At 39.9% G+C, this 26,784-nt stretch overlaps 2 protein-coding genes across 2 annotated transcripts; both read right to left on the reverse strand.

The window, feature by feature from the left end:
• Positions 1-3,750: 3,750 nt before the first annotated feature.
• Positions 3,751-9,695, reverse strand: spag7 (sperm associated antigen 7). The gene is made up of 7 exons (XM_017702927.1): positions 9,587-9,695; positions 8,727-8,794; positions 7,769-7,857; positions 6,852-6,936; positions 6,619-6,708; positions 5,718-5,874; positions 3,751-5,306 (listed from the first exon to the last, which is right to left on the reverse strand). The coding sequence occupies exons 1-7, from the start codon at positions 9,669-9,671 to the stop codon at positions 5,188-5,190; spliced, it is 693 nt and encodes a 230-aa protein (XP_017558416.1). The 5' UTR covers positions 9,672-9,695; the 3' UTR covers positions 3,751-5,187.
• A 3,879-nt stretch (positions 9,696-13,574) lies between these two features.
• Positions 13,575-26,046, reverse strand: slc25a11 (solute carrier family 25 member 11). Its single transcript, XM_037533724.1, has 8 exons — positions 25,970-26,046; positions 23,680-23,832; positions 22,742-22,948; positions 22,258-22,348; positions 19,461-19,551; positions 18,841-18,940; positions 15,600-15,651; positions 13,575-15,359 (listed from the first exon to the last, which is right to left on the reverse strand). Exons 1-8 carry the CDS (start codon positions 26,044-26,046, stop codon positions 15,204-15,206), a joined length of 927 nt encoding a protein of 308 aa, XP_037389621.1. The 3' UTR covers positions 13,575-15,203.
• Positions 26,047-26,784: the final 738 nt, after the last annotated feature.

Genomic DNA, 26,784 nt, shown 5'->3' on the forward strand with positions numbered 1-26,784 from the left:
TTGCCTGGAATACTACAGCCAAATCCATAGTACTGGATTGTGCCATGGTGGTAGGGGAGTTGTAACTGTGCTCTGATAGATCTCGTCTCATCATCATTACTGCAGATACAGCCCTGCAGGTGGAGAAAAAAACAAGAAAAATAGACCACACTTTAGATGCGTCTCCAGAAAAACGCTACGAGATTAGCTAGATTGGATCCGTATAAGCTGCACATCTCCAAAGTTCAGAAAATTCCTGTAAAATCTGTGAGATTTTACAAAAACAAATAAATGTAGCCTCCAAAGCTCTTAAATAGCAAACTCATACACACTTATACAGCTTAAGTCAGCTTCTTATTCACTAGCTTCTCATTTGAATTTTCCATTCCCCCTTAAATTGAGCTGCTGTTGCACTAAGGCACCTTAAACGTAGATGGAATTAACAGTCACGAAAGTTGGCGAATACAAAGCCAACATCAGCTTAACTCAGTAAGTGCATTAATTTCCCTCAATAAATAATCCTTAATCAGCAAACACCTCATACTTTCTCTTGGAGATGTTTAAAGAGCAGCACAGCAGAGCAGCTGTTGAATGCGTCTCACTGGCTGATCTAACGCTGCGTTCCAAACCACACACTTCTGTACTTCACCCACTACACTAATGAGTGCACTTCTAATACTATATGCACTATTTTTACATGCTATTTAGTGAGTTAGTATGCAGTTTAGGATGGGGTGCTAGTAACACAGCAGGACGTGTTCATTTTTATATCACTATGGCAGCAAATCAAATAAAATCAACCATCCATCCATCCATTTTCAAAGCCACTTCTCCGTCAGGGTCGCGGGGGGATGCTGGAGCCTATCCCAGCAGTCTTCGGGCGGAAGGCAGGATACACCCTGGACAGGTCGCCAGTCCATCACAGGGCCAAATAAAATCAAAGAAATTCAAATATATGTGTTAATGCACTTTAAAAATGAGAATAAAAAAGTAATCCAGATTAAAAAACATGTTTTACTGCCTTTGCTGGATCTGTTATGACTTTATTATCTAGCCACAGCACTGCAGAATGAAGTCGATGCCTCCGTCCGAAATGGCAGCAGCACGATTGTGACATCACTGGAATACTATCAATTAGAAATGATGACAATACAATGCACAAACCAAAGTGTTCTATTCACACGAGAGGGGCCACTCAGTTCACTGTGAGTGCTGAAATTACCCACTCAACCCACACACAGACCCCAAAATGGTCCTGACGCGCGCACAGAGAGCAAACATTGAGCAAGTACGCAGAATGCAGAGGCCTCTGGGCCGCAGAAGGCCAAGGAACGTCCGGGCATCAGGGAACATCCCAACAAGGAGGCGTAACCAGTTGGTGGGGAACAGACTCCAGCACAGACTTTGGTTAAAAAAACCCTGATGTCACCCAACAGCCCCGTACAAGGGCCATGTGACGGCTACAGCCTCTTCTCGCACACCGGCGCTCAGCAAGGGCCCAAAGACGCTTGAGAAAGGAGAGGATGTGGCGCAGGCTGAGCAGGATCCCTCGAGTGAAGAGGTTTGCTGCTGTCAGCAGAAGAGTGCCCACTGGACAGCAGAGGGAAATGGGAAATGAAAACTGTAAATGAGGTAGCAGTTGTGGGAGAGTGGACCATGGTTGCTATGTGGACCTCAATAAAAGCCCTGAAATTCTGCTCTGTAGTCCCTGACACTTTTTGTGTAAAAGAACAAGCCAAACAGACACATACAGGTCTGTTTGCACAGAGCAGGGGTGGACAACTCCGGTCCTAGAGGGCCGGTGTCCAGCACAGTCCAACACAACCACTATATCTGGAAATAAATAGATAAGTGTAATCAGATGTGTTTGGTCAGGTAAATCATTGAATTCTGCTGGTCATCAGCCAGCAGATGCCGGGCCATGCATACATACACATTACACAGGCAGACATGCACGAACACCATCAGAGTAACGCAATATTACACTAGGCTAAACAGGGAAGTACATCTAAAAGAATCAGTGTTCATCAGCTTGATTCTAATAAACATTAACATTTTTGGTTATTACACAGCTAATAGAGAGACAAAGGCTGACCTAGAGGCACTCATTAACACTAAAACATTTTGGGTCTGTTAACCAGACACATTAAACTGGATTTTAAGAGGGAACCTATAGTGAATGTGTAACTCACTGACTAAATACACACACACACATACACACACACAATTCCTGTATGTAATAATGACATTCCCTGAATTGTGTGCACAATTATTAGGCAAGTGAGTATTTTGACCATATTATCATTTTTAGGCATATTTTCTAGCTCCAAGCTGGATAAACTCAAATGCTTAATGGATTTAAGCATAGCAGGTGATGTGTATCTGTGTAATGAGGGAGGGTGTGGCCTAAGGATGTCAGCACCCCATATCAAGGTGTGCATAATTATTAGGCAGCTTTTTTCTTTAGGCAAAATGGGCCAAAAAAGAGACTGAACTGACTCTGAAAAGTTAAAGGTTTGAGTCAGACGCCTGCAAGGTGGAGGTGGGGTACGGGTATGGGCTGGTATTATTAAAGATGAGCTGGCTGGATGTTTTCGGGTTGAAGATGGGCTTAAAATCAACTCCCAAGCCTACTGCCAGTTTTCAGAAGACACTTTCTTTAAGCAGTGATCCAGGAAGAATCTGCATCTTTCAAAAAGACAATGATTTTTATGCAGGACAAAGCTCCGTCACATGCATCCATGTGCTTCTCTGCATGGCTAATGAATGAATAAAAAAAGTGAGATAGCAAAATATGTTTCATTTAGCTGTGTAATAATTTTGCACAATAATAGTTGCCCAGTAATTGTGCACATATATTCTCCTAAGAAAGCCAAAACCTCACTTTTACTTTCTTAAACATTCATATTTGAGGTTTATTAACATTGTGGAGCACTGTAGTTGGTCATAAAAATCATCCTCAAAAATAAGACTTGCCTAATAATTGTGCACACAGTGTGTGTGTGTGTGTGTATATATATATATAAATAATGAACATATGTAGTGATGAAAATACCCCATATATCACACATATATCATTAAAACCACCTCCTTGTTTCTGCGCTCATTGTCCATTTTATCAGCTCCACTTACTTAATAGCTGCACTTTGTAGTTCTACAGTTCCAGACTGTAGTCCATCTGTTTCTCTGATACTTTGTTAGCAACCTTTCACCCTGTTGTTCAACGGCCAGGACCCCCATGGACCCTCACAGAGCAGGTACTATTTGGGTGGTGGATCATTCTCAGCACTGCAGTAACACTGTCGTGGTGGTGGTGTGTTAGTGTGTGTTGTGCTGGTACGAGTGAATCAGACACAGCAGTGCTGCCGGAGCTTTTAAACACTGTGTTCTCTCAATCAGCAACTTCTACCTTGTTGATCCACCTTGTAGGTGTAAAGTCAGAGACGGTAGCTCATCTGCTGCTGCAGTTTGTTTTGGTCATCCTCTAGTCCTTCATCAGTGGTCACAGGACGCTGTTGAGTCCAACAGAAACACTGAAATGTTGCAAAACTCCAACAGCACTGCTGTTTCTGATCCACTCAGACCAACACAACACACATTAACACAACACCACCACCACGTTAGTGGTGAGAATGACCCATCACCTAAATAATACCTGCTCTGTGGTGGTCATGCGGGGGTCCTGACCATTAAAGAACAGGGTAACAAAGTAGGCAGAGAAGCAGAAGCAGTAACTGTAGAAACACAAATACAAAAACAATCACACACATGTTTCACCAACATTGATCTTTGTTTATTTAAACCTTAAAAGAAAACAAACACATAAGCCAGTCAAAAAGACACAACTATTCAGAAAACATTATCAAATAAACGTGTAAAATGTGCAATACGACTCTAGAGGAGGAGTCGATTAACAGGGTGATTATTAACGACACTGATGATACTGACTCATTTAGGCCTTAGACTCTTTTAAGCCAAGGCATTAAAAGGCTTCACTGATAAACTGCAGACTCCCTGCTGTCTTCTATTTGCTAGAACACCAGACCAGTTTTCTTATCAGTAAAAACCCTCATTGGACTAGATCTGATCAAAGCATTTACCTCTTTCCCCTACCAGGTTCTAAATGGCTCAATAAATCAGACTCTTAGTGTTTGAGGAGCATAGGTTGACTGTAGGGAACATTAAAAGTATACAAATTTTACATTAACACTTCCATATGCATCGGCGGACATGGATGCAACAGGACAAAACGGGATTATAGGCTGATAAAAACATACGTTTAAAGGGATAGTCCAGCCAAACAAATCTTACATGGCTAACAGTGGATAAAACAGCAATGACTGAACTATTCCTTTTAAAGTTATTCGCTGTTGTGCCTCAATGCAGCCACTAGAGGTCACTACAGTCATAAAATCTATGACAGCACACTTACAGTTAGACACACCAGCTGTCTTAAAGAGGTGACATGTACCTGAAAAATTAAAACTCATCATTTGTGCCCTACAATAATAGCTTTAAAGCGATAGTTTGACAAAAACTCTCAAAACTCAAAACTAGGAAAAACATCTGCTCCTTTAGTTTTGCACTGGAGGCCACTAAAAGTTATGGAAGCTTATACCCCACCAGTTTATAGCACTTTCCAAACCTGCCTCAAACCATGTAGAGGTGGTAAATAATCTCCAATAGACATGATCAGGTGGTTTCTGGCACTGTATGACACTCTGTTATCTATAAACATGGACTAAATTCTGCCATCAAAGTGGTTGCTGCTGTTTTTGTCCATGCAATGTATTTTTGTCACTTTTCAAACCTCTTAAGTTCCAAGTTATGAGGAATCTGAACGATGCTAAATGGTGGGATATAAGCTTCCATGTCTTGGTAGCTGTATTAGCCTCATAGCTTCAGTGCTCAAACTAAAGAAGCAAGCTTAATTTTCGCCGAACTACCGCTTAAGACAAATAATATGAGGGAAGAGGAAACAGTTGACGCGGTCAAGTCCAGAGAGATGGTTGAACAGTGCTTGTATAGATTCTCTCACATATTAAAATTCACTTACAGCACATCTCATTGGCCCTAATGGGCATCAGTACATGTTAAATATTGCTATAGAGTACAATACTGTACAGGAACACTTCTTTAACAGTATAACTACAGACCCTGTCTCTAAGCCTCACACACACAAGCATGCACACCCACTCTTTTTCGGCCTCATAAGCCGCTGCTGCCGGCCCCCACGTCCTCTTCTCCCTTCTTCAGTCGTTTTTTGGCTCTAATCTCGTTCATGGCCTCTTCGATGGAGCGTGTGTCCCTCTTGTTGGCCACAGGGACTGTACAGGTAAAAGGAGACCAGAAACATGTAAGAAATGGACAAAGAAAGTAAGTCAAATGTTGTCTTTGGGTTTAAGCTGCACTGTTTTGGTTGAAGTATCCTTACTAAGGCAGGAGAATAACGACAGGCTGAAATATGATGAGCTTGCACTGCTGCGAGTTGCCCTGTAAAGCCTGAAATAATCATTTAATACTCAGAGGAATCAGGTTGGGGGATTTTATGTATTAACATCACACACAGTGGCTCAAAAAAAAAAAAAAAAAAAAAGACATATTCAATATCTCCATCTTAAAACCCTGTAGTGTGGGCCAGGTGATACATTTGCTGATCAGCTGTGTTGGGGGTAAAGGGAGAGCCTGGGTTTAGAGTGGGTGGCTATATGATTTTGTTTTAGTTTGTGAAGTCGTACCACAGCCATAAGCACGGTTAGCCTCCAGTGTATGAGCGGCATCTTTAGCAGCAGATGTGCCAATCAGGTGGCTGTATTTGTCTCTGTAGTTGGAGCTGGGGGACGGGGGTCTCTTCTGAGTTCGACTTGTGGCTTCTTCCTCCAGCGCGGCCTGTTCCTGAAATAAGACACAACAGGAGATCATGGCACACAAAACTGTACGACCAATAGGAAGGGGACAAAATGACACATGATAATGTCTTGTTAGATTAATTTCTACTAAAAGTTCTAAAAGCGTTTGCTTCTCATTCTAATCCTTTATGTATTAACACCACAAACAGTGGCTCAAAATGAAGGTTGGTGGCTACATGATCTTGTTTGTTTTAGTGCATGACGTATATTTTCTAAGTGTAAATAAAAGATTTTTGTTCACAATTTCTATTTTTGCTGAGTTTAATATATTAGAAAGAATATTTTATTATGTTTCTCCCCATAGTATGTTAAATTTAGTAAATAAATAGTAATTGTGTGTTAAAACGTGCGTCTCTGTAGAAGACATGCTCACTTATATATACACTTCAACACAAATGTGCAATTTGACCAGGGTTGCACAAACTTCTGCATGCAAAAGTGTATGTACATGTGTACACAGGCACATGTCCAGGAAAAATGTTTGGGCACACTCATAGAACATGCCGCCATAATAATAATAATAATAATAATAATAATAGCAACAACAACAATAATAATAATACATGATCTTTGCAAAGTGATGTGTGATCGATATAAAATTATGAAACGGTTAATATGAAATTACACATAAATACTGGCCATATGTCCATGTAATGTATGCAGTACCTTCAGTGTGCTGGTGAAAATAAGGGCATAAAGTTTATAAGTTTTAATGCCATGTTTTGTTCACCTTCAGCTTGCGTCTTTCCTCGGCTTTCGCCACATCCCACTCCTCTCCTCTCCGATATGCCTCCAGTTCCTCATCCGACGGGGCAAATTCCTTTATACACACGCACAGGAACAAACACAGTGGAAGAAGATTATAACAGAGACGATAAACCACAAAGAACTTTAAACTCAGTAAATCGGCTACAAGCCATGTTGTCTCTATGGTAACATGTTAAGGTTTTCAAAGCTGCTGACCTTCTTGAAGAGCATGACGTATCTGCTCTCCTCATCTTCCCCGAACGAAAACGACGTCAGCCCAGCCACCTCAGCCACATCATGCCTGAGAGAGAAGAGCATTAACTGAGAATACAGGACTTATATATACATACATACATACATACATACACTGCAGTCTGTCTCCAACAAAGAGGATTGCACCAGAAACAATCACTGATTCTTCTTTCTACATCTCCCAACCACGGCCAAATTCAAGGTGCTGCTTCAGCCTAAAAACACGAAAGGCGTCCTCTAGAGGCAGTGTTTGGTTTGTCCGCTCTGACACGGCCTTTGTGAGAGAGGCTGCTTTCTATGGGCTCATTCTAAGCCAACAATAACACAACAACTCATAATCACAGGTCCTTATACACTAAAGAAAACATGGTTTGGTTTGTATATTCAATTTCTGTTAGTAGACCCTCCCCTAAATCTTACACACTGCACCTTTAATGTAAAAATATCTTATTTAGGATCATTTCTATTGTTCTGTTCATCAAGATGTTTTTTACACAATGCAAATGGCAACTGGTGTTTTTTTTTATTATATATAAATACAAAGACAGACACCCTGTTTTGTTTCAGTACTGTAAGTAGTCTTATGCAAAAATTTGGCCAGCGATGTTTATAATTTTTGCGTTTACAGCCATTTACAGCAGAACAGAAAAAAATATGGTAGAAATGAAGTCTGACTGTTTCCATTCAGATTTATTTTAGGCATATTTAATTTTTTTTTTTTTAGAGCATTTATTTTCCAAGGTAGGTCAGTGTTGTTATAAATTGACTGAGTGCACTGACACTGGCCATCTGTCAGTGGACATTAAGGGTGGTAAAGGCAGTAGGCACTGTGCGTGCTGCTGTGTGGTCCATGTAGACACATTTTGTGTATCTTCACGTACAGGATGCTCCTCTCTATCTTCCCCATCGGTTCATATTTCTTCTTCTGCAGAGCGCTGTCCTGAATAAAATCATTCACCTCTTTCTCCATCTGACAAACATAAAGCAGAGAGAAGGAAAAAGAATAAACACCAGCAATAGGATGCTTTCTAGGAAATTTCTCAGCTCATAAAAACAGAGGGACTACCTGTTAGACTCTCTTTTACATGACAGAAACTGTTGTACACAAATAATAATAACAACAATATTAATAAGCACAAGAACATCACATAAGGAAAAAGGAGAAAACAATTTAAATACAACAGAATATACACATAAAGCTCAGTCCTAGGAGATTTCCACCAATTTCCCCAAATTTCTACATAATTAAAAAGATAAGATGTAAACAGAGTCGTCCAGAGTGGTTTGATGTGAAACTCTCTGTTCTAGAGAAACTTACAGTCAGAACTGTTCACACTGGTGGTGAGAGGAACCAGATATTTAGCTCTAAAAGCTCCCTCACTGAAAGTTATTACATGAACTGGTTATGAATATACGGCCTGATGTCTGAGACACTGTTAATTTGTGGTGGAGAGATACATGCAGGGTGAGGCCAAACAGACCCCAAAGAAAACTAATTTTTTCATATTTGTGACTGCTGTACTATTATCAACATATAAACACTGCATATAAACACTCAGAAGGCTTGTGTAGGTTCACTGGTGGGTTTGGACAGTAAATAAAAACGTCTATATTTGTGTCATAGTCATGGCGACCCCTGGTTCCTATCGCCACCACTGTAAAGAAATCTGAACCATTTCACCCCAAACCACAAACAGAATGACGCTGTTTACATCTCAAACTTCTGAAATATTCAGAAATTCTGAAAAATCAGTGGAATTCCCCTTTATCAAAGAGAAATCAGGGGCTAAACTACAAATGCCAGACTGATGAATGTGATTACAAAGAAAGAACTAAGACCTTTTTCCTGAACTCTGCTTTCTTCCTCTTCTCCTCCTCCTGCATCTTCTTCAGACGGGCCTGCTGCTCTGTTAAAGCAAACCCAAAAATTCAAAGTGGGACAGACTCACAGAACCAACTCCAAGACATTAAACTAGCTTCATTTTAGTGAAGATGAAAAATGATCAGATTACAATCTGGTGGATGTTTATTTACTGCCCTTCAATTTATCAGTTGAAGCTGTTGTAAACTACAGCTGAAATTTCATGTATTACACTTTAATAATTATTATCTTACGATGACAACTACTTTTTTTATTGATCAAATAATAACGAATATGAAGTGACAGTATATTAACTACTTTTTAAATGTTTTAATACTTATGTTTAAAAGAATAAAAATGTATCAAATATGAATAGCAATTATTTTACAACACATTAACTTTTTCAATGCATAAAATATTAATAATTAATGTTACAAGGTATCGTTATGCAGATATCATCAGTGAGACTTGATCCAATGAGCGCCGCCCGCGGCTCCCGCAACAGCGAATCGGAATCGAGTACGGCGCTGACGTCAGCGACCCTAAACAACTTCTCGGGTTGCGATTGGTCCATTTGTTTTAGCATTGTTTATTTATTTTAAGAGCGAACGCCGCAGAGGGCAGCGACGTAAACAACAACAACAAACATCGACCCTCATAACTTCACGTTCAGAACCGAACTGAAGCCTAAACCGAGTCTAAAAACAGGGATTTTCAGCGCAGAGTTAGCATTAGCGCTGAGCTTCAGTGTAAACTCGGGGTTAATGCGGGTTTGTGGAATCGGTTCAGTGTTTCTCGGCTTTTTTAGACCCGAATAAAGCTGTTAAAGTGTCTTCACCTCTGGCCTTCCGCCGGCTCTCCTGATCGCCGACTGTTGGAGGCTTCTCCATGGAGCTGAGAATGGAGCCTAGCAGGTCCGCCATGCTGAATACTCTTCTTCTGCGGCTTCTCCTACAATAACACTGCAGACCGACGGCAGGGCAGAACCCCATACCGCCCCTAGTGCACAACAAAGGCCCCTACACTCTTAAAAATTGATCATTCTTCAAGGCTTCTTTAATCAAGGCAATGGGTCTATAGAGCCTTAAGTTCTGTACAGAATCATTTGATGCTTGAATGATTCTTTAGAGATTGATGGAGAATGTGCTGTATATGGTTCTGTGTAGCACCACAAAGGGTTCTGCTATTGTGATGATGTCAAGCTTGCAAACAAAAAATTCTCCATCAAGAACAATTTCACCATGGAAAGAAGAATGAAATAATTCTATAGTGAACTCATTATTCTAAACACTCATATGGGTCAATGATAGCATTATTTACAGAGTTTTTACATTTTACACAGCATTCCGATATATATATAAATATATACACACATACATACATACATACACACACACACGCGAATATAAGTGGCAATCTGCCTGATGACAGCAGGGTTAGGCTCCAGCACCCCCCGCGACCCTGAGGGAGAAGCGGCTTAGAAAGTGTGTGTGTGAATGTAAGTGTATTTAACATAATATAGTTTATATGTATACTACAACTGTAGCACCTTAGCAAGTTTGGAATCAATGTTTCCAACAATATAAATGCTGCACGAAATGGTTCTAATATACTTAAGTCTTGTGCAACTTAACACATCTGCATAGTCACAAATAACCAACGGAAAGCTGCATTAAATAAATATACATAAAATGTTGTGGCTAAAAACAGACGATTCTACAGTGAATGAAGTTAGAATAAATTAATTATGCTTAATTCTTTGCCTGTCAGAAGTGACAAACCCCTATAATGTAGACAATTAGTTTATTATTTATTCTTAAATAACTTATGCCTAAAATATTGAGAACAGCTTCAAAAAGTGCACGTTTGTCTAGTTTAGAGCATTTACTGTGCAAAAACCAGAGACCCTTCAATTGTTTATTTACAGTCATTCATTTTTCAGCGTCAGAAAAATGAAAAAAAAAAAACATATTTAACAGAACATTACACAGAAACCTCAGCAACTAAATATAAAAATGTTAAGGTCCAAGTGGCTTATTGTAGATCAAATATCCTCAGAAAGATCCCGGAGTTTGGTGAAGGACTAAAGCCTGAACTAATTTCACCCCTTACCCCCCTGTTTAGCGCGTTCAAGTCTAGGGGTTAAGATGGGCTTTAGTCACATTTAGTGCGAGGAGTTAGGGCTACATGGCCGTCCAAACTGAGGTTTTTCAGGGGAAAACTCCAGTGTTATGAAGAAAAAGGAAAAACCAGCGAGACGGCTGCACAAGTGACCAAAGAAAACACGAGAATTTGCTCTGTTAAAAATGATGATAATCACTGTATTATCATTAATAGCGCTTAAAAGTATTGTGGTCCTTTTCTTCCTAACAAGCAGAAAAATAACAATCGCTAAACAATATGCTGATGTCTCGGTAGCTCGCTGGCTAATCTCCCCGTTCAACCTTAAATAGTCCAGCAGTTACACTCTGGAGTTTCAGACACCATTTAAGGTGGAACAGGAAAATCCGAAATAGAAGTTCATAATTAGATAAGAATTATGGGTGGGTGATAATAATGACTTGTCGTATTTCTCACCTCTTTAAAAGCATACGATGCCCTAAATGTAACTAAAGCCCACCAGTGAGGAGCTGAACTTCACACTCCTCGGCTCTCACTGCAGACTGGCCTACAGAGCAACACTAGATGGTTGTTAATGAAGTTACATTCTTTCTTTTTTATCTCAGGGTCCCATTTCATAGAGAAGATTTTAACCAATACCCCTTGTAACCCAGTTCCAAGGGGCAAGAAGACACTCAAAACCAAGGGGTAGGGGTAAATAAAGAAATGGGATTGGGTCTAAATCTCCAGCCATTTGTAAACACATAATATTTGAACCTATAGGAGGTTAAGAAGAGGTTAGAACCATTCCCGCACCTCAGACTGAGCGTAAAGGATATGAATAAAGCATAATGTGCTGTGTGTGACGCTGGTAGTGTTTCAGTGACGAAATGAAACACAATGCATTACATTATAATAATACATTTGCATATGGCACATATTTAGAAAATAAGGCACACAAATGCCCAAAAGCTGTTATGTGAGGTGTTAGGACTGTTGTTCAGGATTGGCGTCTGTCCTGTCTGTCGGGGGTGAAACTCCATCTGTGGAGTTTAATCGGGCCGACATTTCCACAGTGAAACAAGCAGAAAATTCACCGTGTACCAGTTTTAATCATCTGCAGCACCAGTTCATACGAGTTCAATGAACAAAGTCAAAAACACCAAAACGGGGGCAGAAAAAAGATTTAATCCTCTCTTTTACATCATGAGAGCTGCATCACTGTAAGGGTGGGAGTTGTACTTACTCTGAACCAGCTTTTCATAAATTAACAAAAAGAAACATTAAGAGGAAAGAAAAGAAACAAAAAAACGCTAGTTCTACTCACTGAGCAGCTAAACTGAGAAAACACTATCAGAAGACCTCTCCACTGTACGAACCTCCGTCAAAGCCCAAGAGTTGATAACCACAGGACGTCCAGTGAAATATGACCACCTGTTTATTATCCATCAGTAAATCCCGCAGGAATGGAGGAATAACGCTATTATAAGACTGAAATTCAATGCCAGCAACACCATCAAACCAAAGCACACACTTAAAACCGGTTCTTCAAGGGTTCTTTAGTAAATTAAATGGTATATATATAGAATGAACACCCAAAGAACTCTTTTCATGATTACAGGGGTCTTTGTCCACCTGGAGAACCCTTTTTACTATGCAAAGACCCTTTTAGTCATGCAGAGGGTTTTTTTGAGTGTTCATGGTTCTATACAGTTCCATAAGGTGTATAAGGTTCTAAACAGCACCAAAAAAGTTCTTCTATTCTTACGACATCAAGCTTGTAACAATAGAATGACATTTTTTTTACTGTGATAAAGAACCACATACAACAGATTGTCCAACACGAGAACCCTTTAACCCTTTAAGAACACTTTGCATGATGAAGGGGTCTTTGCGTAGTAAAAAGGGTTCTTCTGATGGACAATCTGTTGTATGTGATTCTATATAGCACCAAAAAGTGTTTTTCTATTGTTACAAGCCTAATATCATAATAATAGAACCACCCTTTTAGGACCCTTTCCAAAAAGGTTCAATCTAGCATCTTCAGCATATTCTCCATCAATCTGAAGAACCCTTTCATGTTTCCATCCCCTGTTTATGTACAAACGGATAGAATAAACTAATTCCATCTCCCTGCTTTCTTTCCGAGTATACAATCACCCATATGTCCGGCTGAACACAGAAGGACGACTGAATGCTGAGCCCTCCTGCTACCCACTTCAGACCAGCTGCCCACCCCCCCAGTTGCTACCACCTGCCTTAGACTAGCTGCCCACCCTACACTGATATTCTCATAGACTCCTAGCTATTCCTAATACCAATATTACTGCTATTAATATTAGTAGTATAATCACTTGTAGGTAGTTTGACCAGAGGAGGATGGGTCCCCCCTGGTGAGCCTGGTTCCTCCCAAGGTTTCTTCCTCAGTTCTGAGGGAGTTTTTCCTTGCCACTGTTGCCCCTGGCTTGCCCACCGGGGGGTTTTTTGTACATTCTTACACTCCTGTTAAAACTCTGTCTTTTCCGAAATTCTGTAAAGCTGCTTTGTGACAACATCCGTTGTAAAAAGCGCTATACAAATAAATTTGATTTGATGTTGCAATGGGTTCTTTGAGTGTTCATGGTTCTACATAGAACCATTTTCTTTAGAAAAGAACCCTTGGAGAACCTTTAAGTGTACAATAAATGTGAGGTAAGAATGAAAAACTCCAGTTTTTAAGACATCACTCAAAACACAGTGAATCGCTGTTTTTAATAAAAGTTCAGTTGTTTGATCATTTTCACCACGGTTACTGTCATTAAATGTCATGGCTGATGATAAATTTGTCCTTCATAACAATAATATGTAACACACTCCATTAACTATCTTTAAATTTGTGCTTGGAACCCCACATTCAGTACATAACACCTGTGTTTTAGATCTACAGTTCACATATATGGTGTTCTCAATCTGAACGAGTGAAAATTTTATTAATAGGACTAAAAAGTAAAAAAAAATGAAGAATAATTTTATGAACTGTATTTCAGTTCCAATTTACAAATACAATACAACTGACAAATGTAGTGATTCCAAACATTTACAATCTTCAAGAGAAGATGAACGAGCTCATCGCACAGGGAGAGGGAGAGAGGGGGAGAGAGGGGGAGAGAGAGAGAGAGAGAGGGAGAGAGAGAGAGAGAGACTTTTGTTTGCTCTTGGGTTTATTGTTAATGTTTACTGTCTGTCTCTGCCTATGAAGTTTTTAGGAGGGAAAAAAGACAAAAACAAAATCACTCAACTAATCACTCAACTAATCTGCGTAAGTAAGTGTGTAATGATCAGTGGTGGCCTCCTGGGGTACTTCAGGTCCAGTCTGCTGGTCAGTGCGTCAGTCAGTTGCCTTTTGTTTGTGTTTTGTGTGTTTTTGTATACTATCAGAGTCCAAATGTCTGCCAGTTTGCCAAGTGTAGCAGACGGTCTGGACCGGAGTCCCTGAGGGTCAGTGCAGATACCTGGATCGAATCCAGCATTTTATCTGAAACTCCGCCCACCAGCACACACACGTGACACAAGTTCACATCAATTGATCTATAAAGCCCCGCCCATTTTCACAGCTACAGTTAGGAGGTTGGAGAAGCTTTACAGCACGCTGGAAAAAACCCTCCCATTCAACAGAATGCAAAAGCATAGCGTACGGGGCTCAAATTTTTGCCAAAATTTGTAAATTCTGAGCTGATATTAATTGCAAAACATTTTTATTTTGTATGTGAGTGAAAGATTAGGATAGACGGGGCAGTTTTCTGTTGTGTAATCAAAGTTGTTGTTTTTTTTTTTGTTAAAGGTGTGATCTTGAGATAAAAGTTGTAATCTTGAGATCATGACAACTATTTTGTCATCTTAAGATAATGTAATTTTGAGATCATGACTTAATTATCCTGTGATCTTGAGATTGTGACAATTATTCTGTGAGCTTACGATAGTTATCTTGAGATCATTACTTCATTTTCTTGTGATCAAGATGTTATCTTGAGATCAAGACAACTGACAGTGTTGTCCTGAGATCGTGCCTTAATTATCCTGTGATCTCACGATTAAAGGCAAAATTTAAAAATTGTATACCATAAAAAAAAATCTCTATAAAACTGCAAATGATCCGATCAGATTTGAAATAGTTTTTTTTTATTTGGCTGAAATAGTTTTTTTTTTTTTTACCAGCCAGTCAAACCTAGCAACAGCTGCTATGAAAAAAGAACACTCTCACAGACAAGTCATGTGATGCTGACTGGCACAGTGAGACCATAATCATGCGCAAACTGACCCCTCCGGACCCGGTCCAGACCTCCACCAGCACGGCATAAGAGGGTTCCCATGGTAACCTATGAATCCAGGAAGTAGATCCTGTAGAACTTATTCATCTGCTCGAGGAAGATGAAGGTGAGCACTGTGTGTGGGCCGAGCCGAGCGTAATATGGAGTAAAACCTTTCCACAGGCTGAAGAAACCTTCGTTCCTCACCACTTTCAACAGCACGTCCTGGAAAAAGAGAATTAAGTTTGTTCATCACCTGGCTAGCAAGATATGAGGTATGTATGCATCTATCTTAAGCGCTTGCTGACAGAGGTGATGAAATTGGACTGTCATCTCAAGCAGGCTAGAAACAGGTCACTTAAAAACGTAAGACATGGCAAAAGTAAAACAGGTGAGTCCGTTTCTGACTTTAGCTGTTTTGTGATTGCTACCGTTTCCTTCACATGGTTCTACAAATCTACTCACGAGTCCATTCTTGTACTCTGGCTTGCCATCGATCATTCTCATGTTTTGAATCCTAAAATGGACAGAAAGACACAAACGTGAGCTCACGCTCCGTACATAACACAGTTAACACCTAACGAGTCAGTGTGCAGCTAGTCTCAACCTCAGAGGTTCAGTGTTTGTATGCACACAAAGCTAGACACAACCCACAGGTCAGTTGCATCGTCTATCCGCACAAACAAAGTTGTTTTTTCTGCTAAATTATAGTCAGCAATAGTGAACAGCTGCCTGCACTGGAAACTGTGGAAAACAGTTTAGCCTTTTAGTGTTCAATTTATCAGCTCCACTGACCATATAGGAGCACTTTGTCAACAATTACAGACTGTAGACCATCTGTTTCTGTTTTATATGCCATCTAAAACCTACAGCCTACACATGTCTTCTGTGTTTTATATGGAATGTTGATGATGGTAAAATCTGAAATAATTTTTTCTAATAATAAGTTTTCTTTGGGGACTACTTTGCCTTATAGAACCCTGCATATTATTTATCCCTTCACCATGAATGAACTAAAATAAACAGATTAAAACACACTTTAAGCTAAAGCTTTATTATAGAACTACAACCCCAATTCCAATGAAGTTGGGATGTTGTGTAAAACAAATAAACAAATCAAACAGAATTCGATGATTTGCAAATCCTTTTCAACCTATATTCAATTGAATACACTACAAAGACAAGATAATTAATGTTCAAACAGATAAACTTTTGTTTGTTGCAAATATTCACTCATTTTGAATTTGATGCCTGTAACACGTTCCAAAGAAGTTGGGACAGGGGCATGTTTACCACTGTGTTACATCACCTTTCCTTTTAACAACACTCAATAAGCGTTTGGGAACTGAGGACACTAATTGTTGAAGCTTTGTAGGTGGAATTTTTTCCCCATTCTTGCTTGATGCACAACTTCAGTTGCTCAACAGTCCGGGGTCTCCGTTGTTGTATTTTGTGCTTCATAATGCGCCACACATTTTCAATGGGAGACAGGTCTGGACTGCAGGCAGACCAGTCTAGTATCCGCACTCTTTTACTACGAAGCCACGCTGTTGTAACACGTGCAGAATGTGGCTTGGCATCGTCTTGCTGAAATAAGCAGGATGTCCCTGAAAAAGACGTTGCTTGGATGGCAGCATGTGTTGCTCCAAAACCTGTATGTACCTTTCAGCATTAATGGTGCCTTCACAGATATGCAGGTTACCCACTAACACACCCCCACACCATCAGAGATGCTGGCTTTTGAACTTTGCGCTGAAAACAATCCAGACAGTCCTTTTCCTCTTTGGCCCGGAGGACACGACGTCCATGATTTCCAAAAACAATTTGAAATGTGGACTCGTCAGACCACAGGACACTTTTCCACTTTGCGTCAGTCCATCTCAGATGAGCTTGTGCCCAGAGAAGCCGGCAGCGTTTCTGGGTGTTGTTGATATGTGGCTTTCGCTTTGCATGGCAGAGTTTTAACTTGCACTTGTAGATGGAGCGACGAACTGTGTTCACTGACAGTGGTTTTCTGAAGTGTTCCTGAGCCCATGTGGGAATATCTGTTACAGAATGATGTCGGTTTTTAATGCAGTGCCGTCTGAGGGATCGAAGGTCACGGGCATTCAATGTTGGTTTTCTGCCTTGCTGCTTACTTGCAGAGATTTCTCCAGATTCTCTGAATCTTTTGATGATATTATGGACTGTAGATGATGAAATCCCTAAATTCCTTGGAATTGCACATTGAGAAATGTTGTTCTTAAACTGTTGGACTATTTGTTCACACAGTTGTTCACAAAGTGGTGAATCTCGCCCCGTCCTTGCTTGTGAACGACTGAGCCTTTCAGGGATGCTCGCTTTATACCCAATCATGACACTCACCTGTTTCCAATTAACCTGTTCACCTGTGGAATGTTCCAAACAGGTGTTTGTTGAGCATTCCTCAACTTTCCCAGTCTTTTGTTGCCCCTGTCTCAACTTCTTTGGAACGTGTTGCAGGCATCAAATTCAAAATGAGTGAATATTTGCAAAAATCAAAAGTTTATCTGTTTGAACATTAAATATCTTGTCTTTGTAGTGTATTCAATTGAATATAGGTTGAAAAGGATTTGCAAATCATCGTATTCTGTTATGTTTTACACAACATCCTAACTTCATTGGAATTGGGGTTGTACTATAAAACAATGTGTCAGATATCAGACAGAATATGTCTAAAATTTTCCGTAATAACTTTCTGTGAGGGAGCTTTTAGAGGCGGACATGTGGTTCCTATCACCACCACTCTGAACAATTCTGACTTGGTAAGTTTCTCTAGAACAGAGCATTTAATACTAAAACCACTCTGAATAACTCTACTTGTATGTCAACCCTTTATTTATGTACAATTAAAATAGAGTTCCCCTTTAAGGCAGTTTCACAACAAAAGTAATGTGTATAATATATATTATATAATAATATATATTATTGCAATATTTTTTCGCATCAAAACTACACACACTGGACATTATACAATTTGGGTAAATTAACCTTCTTGATTGTGTTGTGAAAAAGACAGAATGTCTATGAAAAGGCCATTTGCCTCTCGAAAAAACAGGTGTGATTCCACTGTGCTTCTCCACCTCAATCAGAAGCTGAAACATGAGTTCTGTCACTCACATCTCTGCTCTCTGTAACTCAATCCAAGTGAACTGCAGAGATGCAGCATAAAACAAATGGCACAAAAGGGCTCATAAGATCTCCTTCACTCCTCAGAGAAGCAGCAAACAGTGACGCTGGGCTACTGTTTATTTTGGACAAATGAAAGTAGCACGGGGAGCTTTACTGCATCATTCAGAAGCTGAAACTGACTGCTTTCACACGTTTGTAGCCTAGTCTGAGCTGCTTTTGGAGATTCTGATCCTTGCCACTTGCGAAAAAGTTCTATTCATTGAGACACAGCCGACCTGCCATCTTGGTTATCACCATGCCAACATTAGAGATGATTGTGATTGGAGAAAGCGTTTGCAAAAGTTCACAAAAATGGACAGATGGTGAATAAAAGTATGTTGCATTTTTACCATACAAAAAGTGCAAGATATCTTTAGTTATACATGTGAATTAATTTACTGCCTTGCAAAGGCAGATGCTCAAAAATCAAAATGAGACAAAATGCAAATCCCTAATAAGATCAATAAATCAAAGCACAAGAGGTCTGGCCCTCTGGAGAGATGAATGCAGGCTTTACCTGGTTTTGGCGATGTCTACCGGCATGGAAGCTGCAGTGGTCACTAACCCACTAATCATACTGGCACAGAAATGAAGGAAGATGTTATCTGAGAAATACCCTGTGAACATAAACATGCACAGTAAACATCTTCAGTAAAACTGGTACTGTGTCACAAACTGCAGCACTTGCATCAATACAAGGACATTCACTGCATTAAGGCTGTTACGGCTAATATCCAATTACAACACTACTATAACAGCAGATTAGCATTCAGGGTCACATTTTTCTGCTTGGCTTAGCCTGCTTACTATTTCGAAATAAGGAAAGGCATTTAAATTAATAACCTCCCATAAAAATGGCCACGTTACTTTTACAACTCTGATGAGAACAACAACAACCTGGCAATTTGCTGCAGGTCGAGAAATGAGAATTCTGTACAGATCAGAAAGTTTTTAAATGTTTAACTTTGCTCAAATAAGCAGTGAGAATACTGCTCAGAATATTTTTCTGTACATTTATCAGATCATTGTCTTTCCTAATCTTTCTGAAGGGTTAAGGTACAGCACTTGCAGCTTTCAGGGACTGATGAGATAAGGTGTTGGTGTAAGTAAGAGCGATAAGGCTGTTAAGAAACTCACCAGTTTCCATAAGAGCTTGTTTGGATTGAGAATATGAAGCCAGTTGTGCTGCGTTCACTACTACTGCACGGGCCATAGTGGGTATACAACCCTGTGAAACAAGAAACACGAAAAGGGAACAGTTTATGTAGACTGGGCCGCATTTTGTAATAACAGTGTGCTCATAAAACACACATACACTGGAGCTGTAGAGATCAAGCACTCAATCCTAATTTAAACGTGGAGTACACTGAGGGTGACGCTCATTTACAATAAAGCTGAGATGATACAGAAAAGAAAAAAAAGGAATAGTGAAAAATAAAAGATTGTAAAACATACCAAAATCTTTGATAAAGACATATTGAAGCAAAAAAATTAACAATAATCTTCTTCTTCTTTCGGCTGCTCCCTTTAGAGGTCGCCACAGTGGATCATCTGCCTCCATCTTGCCCATTCCACTGCCTCCGCTACTTTTACACCAACCATCTCCATGTCCACCTTAACTACATCCATAAACCTTCTCTGAGGTCTACCTCTTCTCCTTCTACCCGGCAGCTCCATCTCCAACATTCTTTGCCCAATATATCCACTATTCCTCCTCAACACATGTCCAAACCATCTCAACCTGGCCTCTCTGGCTTTATCTCCAAACTGCTCCACCTTCACTGTCCCTCTGATCTGCTCATTTCTAATCTTGTCCATCCTTGTCACTCCCAACGAAAATCTCAGCATCTTCATCTCCGCCACCTCCAGCTCAGCCTCCTGTCTTTTAGACAGAGCCACAGTCTCCAAACCATACATCATAGCAGGACGCACTACTGTCTTGTAAACCTTCCCTTTCACTCTTGCTGCTATCCTTCTGTCACACATCAGCCCTGACACCCGTCTCCACCCACTCCATCCTGCCTGCACCCTCTTCTTCACCTCTTTTCTACACTGTCCATTGCTCCGGGTTGGTTGACCCAAGATATTTGAAGTCATCCACCTTTACGACCTCTACTCCTTGCATCTTCACCTTTCCACTTTCCATCACCACTGTCTCACTATCCTCATACATGTCCTGCACCACCCTAACATACTTTTCAGCTACACCTGACTTCCTCATACAGTCCACAGTTCCTCTCTTGGCACCCTATCATATGCCTTCTCTAGATCCACAAAGACACAATGTAGCTCCTTCTGACCTTCTCTGTACTTCTCTACCAACACTCTCAACGCAAAAATAGCATCTGTGATACTCTTTAATTTAACAATAATAATAACAATAAAAATTTAAGAGTAAAAAAAAAAAAAGATCACATCTGAATAAACTAACAAAATAACAAATGACAAATCAAAGAGCGATAAATTAACAAATATTTTATCATTTTATTTGTTATTTAATTTTTTTTAATACTCTACTGTATAAAACAGCTCACCTTAGTAAGTAAAAAAATGCTGGTTTTGTTGTTACTTCTGCAAATATTCTATTCATTTATTTTGCTTTGTAATAAAATTAAAATGATACAGTCATTGATACTTATTTTCATATCAATTTGTATTAAAGCATTGAACTTGGACAGCAGAGCAAACAGCATATTTTAGCCACCCTCAGTGAAAACGGAGTGCTGAAGGCTCAGTCAAGTGGGCTTTTCTACCTAGTGCAGTCTGAATAATGTTCCTACAGCTAGCTAACACATTCTCGGTAATAAATACAATATATGCACTATATTGCATGCAAGTGCTTTTTGGTCACCAGATTACCACCATGAGACCTAAATAACACCAATCTAACAGCTCCCTTCTTCTTGTGCTGGGGCTGAACTCCCTGCTCCTTACATAGTGCACTATGTAGGAATTTAATTACTGGATCCTGCAGCCCAACAGTGTAAATATAGCTAAGAAATAATAATTTGGGACTCAGATCCATCCATACTGGATAAACAATGTACTATTTGGCTGTAAAGGCTGCAATTTCTCAACTTTCCTAGTTAGCACAGTATTTAGGGAGTACAGAGCCGTTTAAGGCTCAGTCTGAATTTGACACTGAAACATGGAAATCTGCAGTGTGTAATTCATTGAACTGACATTCTGTAGTCTTTTATACTGCTGTTTTACAGTGTATTATATCATGTGCCCCATGGAGGACAATAACAGAGCACAGAATGATGTTAAAAATGTTTCAGAATGTTTTCAGAACAATGATTTTGCATGCATTATACTTCTACCTTTAATGCAGAAACTTTTAACCAATAATAAAACAGCCGTCACTGTAAATTGAAAAATTAAAATACCAAATAACTGAAGCAACATTTTATTAACTATTTGGGAACTTAAACAATTAAAACCCATTTTTAATTCAATCATACTTTATCTGATTTAGCAGATAAAAACAAAAGTAACAACAAAAGCAATTTAATATTTGGCATGAGAAGCAATAATTAGGTGCAGCCCTATTAAATTCCTGCAAATCTAATAACTCTAATACTGTGCACATTATGTAACTCAAATTCATCATTCATCATCACAGCCTTTAATGATGTGTTTATCATGACAACTGAAAAAATAAGATTAATCCTGCAGGCTAAACTACAAGATAACATGAGAATAATAATAAACACACCACCCTGCCACTGTTTCTTGTTCAGTCCCTGTAAAAAATTACAGATCTGCCTCTGAGAATCAGTAAAATCTTGATTCTACTAAATATTAACATGCTGTGGTCATTACACACCTAATAGAGAGACAGACTCATCAACACTAAAACATTAAACAGGATTTTTAATGGGGAATCCACAGTAACTGTAATTCGCTAACTATTTAACTAACACATACTGACCCTCCACAGAGTTGTGACTCCCTCCTCTTTGGTGATTCTGAAGAGGGCATTGAAGACGTTTGTATAACCCCTCCTCTGGTCTGCGGGCAGACTGAGAGAAGGAAGAAAAATGTAAACAACAACAACAACAACAACAACAACAGTATGAGACTTGCCATGCCACGTTCAATTAAAAATTATACCAACATATACCAACATAAAAAGCCAAAGCATGTTTGGTGTCTGAACTTTGCTTCTATTGGTTTAGTGCAGGAGTTTTGAGGCTAATTCAGCTAACAAAGCATGGATTACTAATTACACCAGCCTTGAAACTAAATAAGCTCAGTCACAAAACTAAATAAAGGCAGAGAGTGAATGAGTTTTCAGTGAACCGCTACTTTCAAGAAAAATGGTTTCAGCAGCCTTCAGTTTTTATACTGCATTCTGCTGAAGGTGTCTTCATGAGCAGTGGCCAAGCTGATCCCAGATCAGGACATTAACTCACCGTCCATCTGAGGTCATTCGGATCAGCGCCACCTCGGCCGGGGTTCCCACAAACGCTCCAGTCGCTCCGGCTGTCATTCCGATCATGGCTTTCATGAAGAAATTCGGAGGTGTTCCGTCCGCTTTGGTCATTTTCTCGAACAGGACAGTGTAGATACCCAAACGAGTGGTGGTATAGGTGGCCTGTCTGAGAAGACCGGCCGAAAGGCTGCAGGAAAGGAGAGAAAGCAAGACAAAATGAGGAAAGAGAGAGAGAGAGAGAAAATAAAAGAGAGTAAGAAAGAGAAAGGGAAAAGGGGACAGTTGCAGGAGAGAAAAAAGAGCAAACAGTTAGAGGAGAGAGAGAGAGAGAGAGAGAGAGAGAGAGAGAGAGAGAGAGAGAGAGAGAGAGAGAGAGAGAGAAGGAAGAGTAGATAGTTGGAGAGCCAAAAAAAGTGCAAAGAGAGAGGGAGAAGGCATAAAGAGCAAAAAACAGAAGTGAAAGAGAAAGAGCCAGAGAGAGAGAAAGAAAAGGGAAAAAGAGTGAATGATCACTGTCATAATTGATTCTAACATTCCAAAATCAATGCAGTTGATTCAGTTAAATGCATCAGGAAACACTAGAAATATAACACGTACTGAACTGTATCGAAGGGGACCGTGCTGTGCCTGTAAAGTTGTGGCTTACATGTTAACTTGGGGCTAATATATTAGCCTGTAGTTAGAACATCATGATGCCAAATCACAACCCTTGTTAAAAGTATTAGACTTTTATGAAAATTATGTCAACGCTCTAATAAACTGAAAATGAAAACATATTACTGTAGAGCAAGTTTCCAGACACAACTGTATTGCGTCAAATGACATGCTCATTTTTTTATTATTCTGCCAATAATCACCTAACGGTTTCAGACAGTCCTCAATTAAAGTGTCTAGGTAAAAGTATTCCACCCTCCTTACCCAGTGTAGATGCCCCGGATCCCCTCGTTGCGGAGGATGCTGACCACGGCATGCAGGCTAGTCTTATACTCCCGAGCCCTCGAACCCTGACCGCTCAGCTGCATCCTGTTCTTCACCAGGTCCAACGGCTGGACAAAGACGGTAGCACCCATACTGTGTGTGTGAGAGAGAGAGACAGAGAGAGAGAGAGAGAGAGAGAGAGAGAGAGAGAGAGAGAGAGAAGAAATAACAAATAATATCATTTTGTTTTATTCCACTCACTGAAAAGATACACTTCGAGATTTTCCACAACATTCCATGTAAAATTTTATTTACTATAAAACACACTGGTGGTTTTGTATAGTAAATAAAATATGTATACTTGTGTTGTAGACTTGGCGACCCCTGGTTCCCATCAGCACCACTATAAAAGAAATCTGAACCATTTCACACCAAACCACTCTGAATCACTCTGTTTACATCTTAAACACTGAATTATGATGGAATTTGGAAAAAACTTGACTTCCTCTTCAACCTTGATCTATTGAAGTAGATTCGGCCTTGGTTTTACATGTTTTGCCAGATGTAATGGGGAGCGCAGAACAAATACTCACTGCAAAAGTCCCAAAATACACCAACACACAGTAAAATCAATACCACTGTATTTGTGTCCTAACAGTGCAAGAGTGAACATCACAGAGTGTCTTACCTCACCACAGACTCAGTATTCTCTTTGTACCAGCAGTCAGCTGAACAGTGCAATACCACTGCTATTATTATTATTATTATTATTATTATTATTAGTATTAGTAGTAGTAGTAGTAGTAGTAGTAGTAGTCTTCTTCTTCTTCTTCTTTCGGCTGCTCCCTTTAGGGGTCGCCACAGCGGATCATCTGCCTCCATCTTGCCCTATCCATTGCCTCCTCTACTTTCACACCAACCATCTCCATGTCCACCTTCACTACATCCATAAACCTTCTCTGAGGTCTACCTCTTCTCCTTCTACCCAGCAGCTCCATCTCCAACATTCTTTGCCCAATATATCCACTATTCCTCCTCAACACATGTCCAAACCATCTCAACCTGGCCTCTCTGGCTTTATCTCCAAACTGCTCTACCTTCACTGTCCAGTAGTAGTAGTATTATTATTTGCAGCCAAGTAGATTCCAACTCCAATACTTTTAGCTGTATAGAGATATTTTTTCAATTATTATATTCAACTGGATTCCACCTATTGGTGACCATACAGGTATTGTCTCTCTATAATATCTCATCTTCTGTTTGGGCCTTTATGATTCCTCTATGCGTATTTAACCATCTTGTTGATGGATGTCATCCTTCTTTTCTATCTTCAACTCATGCCAGCATAATTGTCCTTTCCAGTGAAAGGGTTCTTCTCACAATATGTCCAAAATAAGAGCTTCTATGTGGAAATCTGGGCTTTGAGTGAGTGGCTCAAAAACCCATGTGTTTTCTTAGCTATTACTTCAACTCCACCTGATGTCCTTGCTTGAACGATGTATTAGTAACAAAAATTGAACTGTATTAGCAGAAGCTGATTAGTTGTTCATCTGCTTCATTCCTGTTTCCACTGCTATGAACTGTATTTCCCTCCTTTATGTCTCCAACGTTGGCATTCCAGTCTCTGATCACCGGCAGCATATTTTCAACATTCATCAATATCCCATATAAAAACTCAGAAGTGTAGGTTCACTTGTGGTTGTGTATAGTAAATAAAATGTCTATATTTATGCTGTGGTCAGGGCGACCCCTGGTTCCTATCACCACCACTGTAAAGAAATCTTAACCATTTCACACCAATCCACTCTGAATGACTCTGTTTACATCCCAACCAAAAATAGTGGAATTCCCCTTTAACTTAGTGGGGTGATGAAGGCCCAGGGGTCATGCATTTAAAGAACAAGGCTTGCCTGCTCCACGGGGCACAGAGTGAACCATTATCTGTGTGTTTTGGGGAGCAGGCCATTCTTAGCATCTTTGACATTTACAGCAGCAGCTCAGATTGACACGCATGCCTGGGCTAGTCAGGGCCAGCTAGCCCTCAAAACTAGCCTAGCTATGGCTTCAAAACTACAAAACAGCGCTTACATCAAAGTCCAAACAACATCCAGAGCCTACAGCTGCGTTTCATTGCTAATTGCTTTGGTGTGGAGGTTGGAGTTCCCAGCAGGAGAGCTGTGACCCTCTTACCCCGCTGACGGTTCACCTTCCCCGGCTGCAGGGCTAGCTAAGCTCCCGCTGCTGGTCATCCAGCTAAAGCTCCACTAAACCTCATTTCTCTGGTACATACCCAGCCAGGCCGCCGAACAGGAACTTTATAGACTTGGGGGACGTTTTGGGCTTGACTGTGTTCGCCGGGGCCGCCATGGCTATGTTCTTTCTCCGGTCCTCCGCCGCAGCTTCAGCAAGGTGACACACACTGGCGACGGGAACGGATCGCTCGTTTCACTCAACTCCTTTCAGTGAACCATTCGAGCCGATTCAGAGGTCACAAATGAATCGAAGTTGTTTACAGGCCGAAATCAAGTTAGCCTCAAAAACCCATAACATAAAGTGCCACACTGTAGAGTATTGAGAACATTAATAGAAGTGATATAAATAGAAGTAATAACGACAAACAACCTTGTTATAATTTGCTGTGTTTTTATACATTGTTTTATTTATTTGTTTGTTTGTTTGTGTGTGTGTGTGTGTGTGTGTGTGTGTGTGTGTGTGTGTGTGTGTGGTATAATCCTCTATTTTGTGAACTGTAAATGGTGTATTGCATATTCATTTCTTGCCACAAAGTTACTATGACTAGCAATGTGATTAGTAAAATATGGTCGCTGCTTTTCAATTATGAGGAATTCTCGGTGCTCATTTTACTTTAAGTTCTTTCTTGATGCTGCACAGCCTTCATCACTATTGTGGAATCTACAGTCCCGTTCATCGTGATTTTTAAATATAAAATATTCTTACATTTTTACAGTTTTCTACAAATTGAAACCTACCGACTATTAGCATCATAATAACATATTAACAGAAACAAGTATATGCTAAAAATGTTTGTGTTATTTAGTATCACATTTGTGTGCTGTGTAGTTATTTAACATCGCCACTGTGATC

The sequence above is a fragment of the Pygocentrus nattereri genome, chromosome 23 (assembly GCF_015220715.1).
Source record: "Pygocentrus nattereri isolate fPygNat1 chromosome 23, fPygNat1.pri, whole genome shotgun sequence".
In the NCBI taxonomy this organism is placed as follows: Eukaryota; Metazoa; Chordata; class Actinopteri; order Characiformes; family Serrasalmidae; genus Pygocentrus; species Pygocentrus nattereri.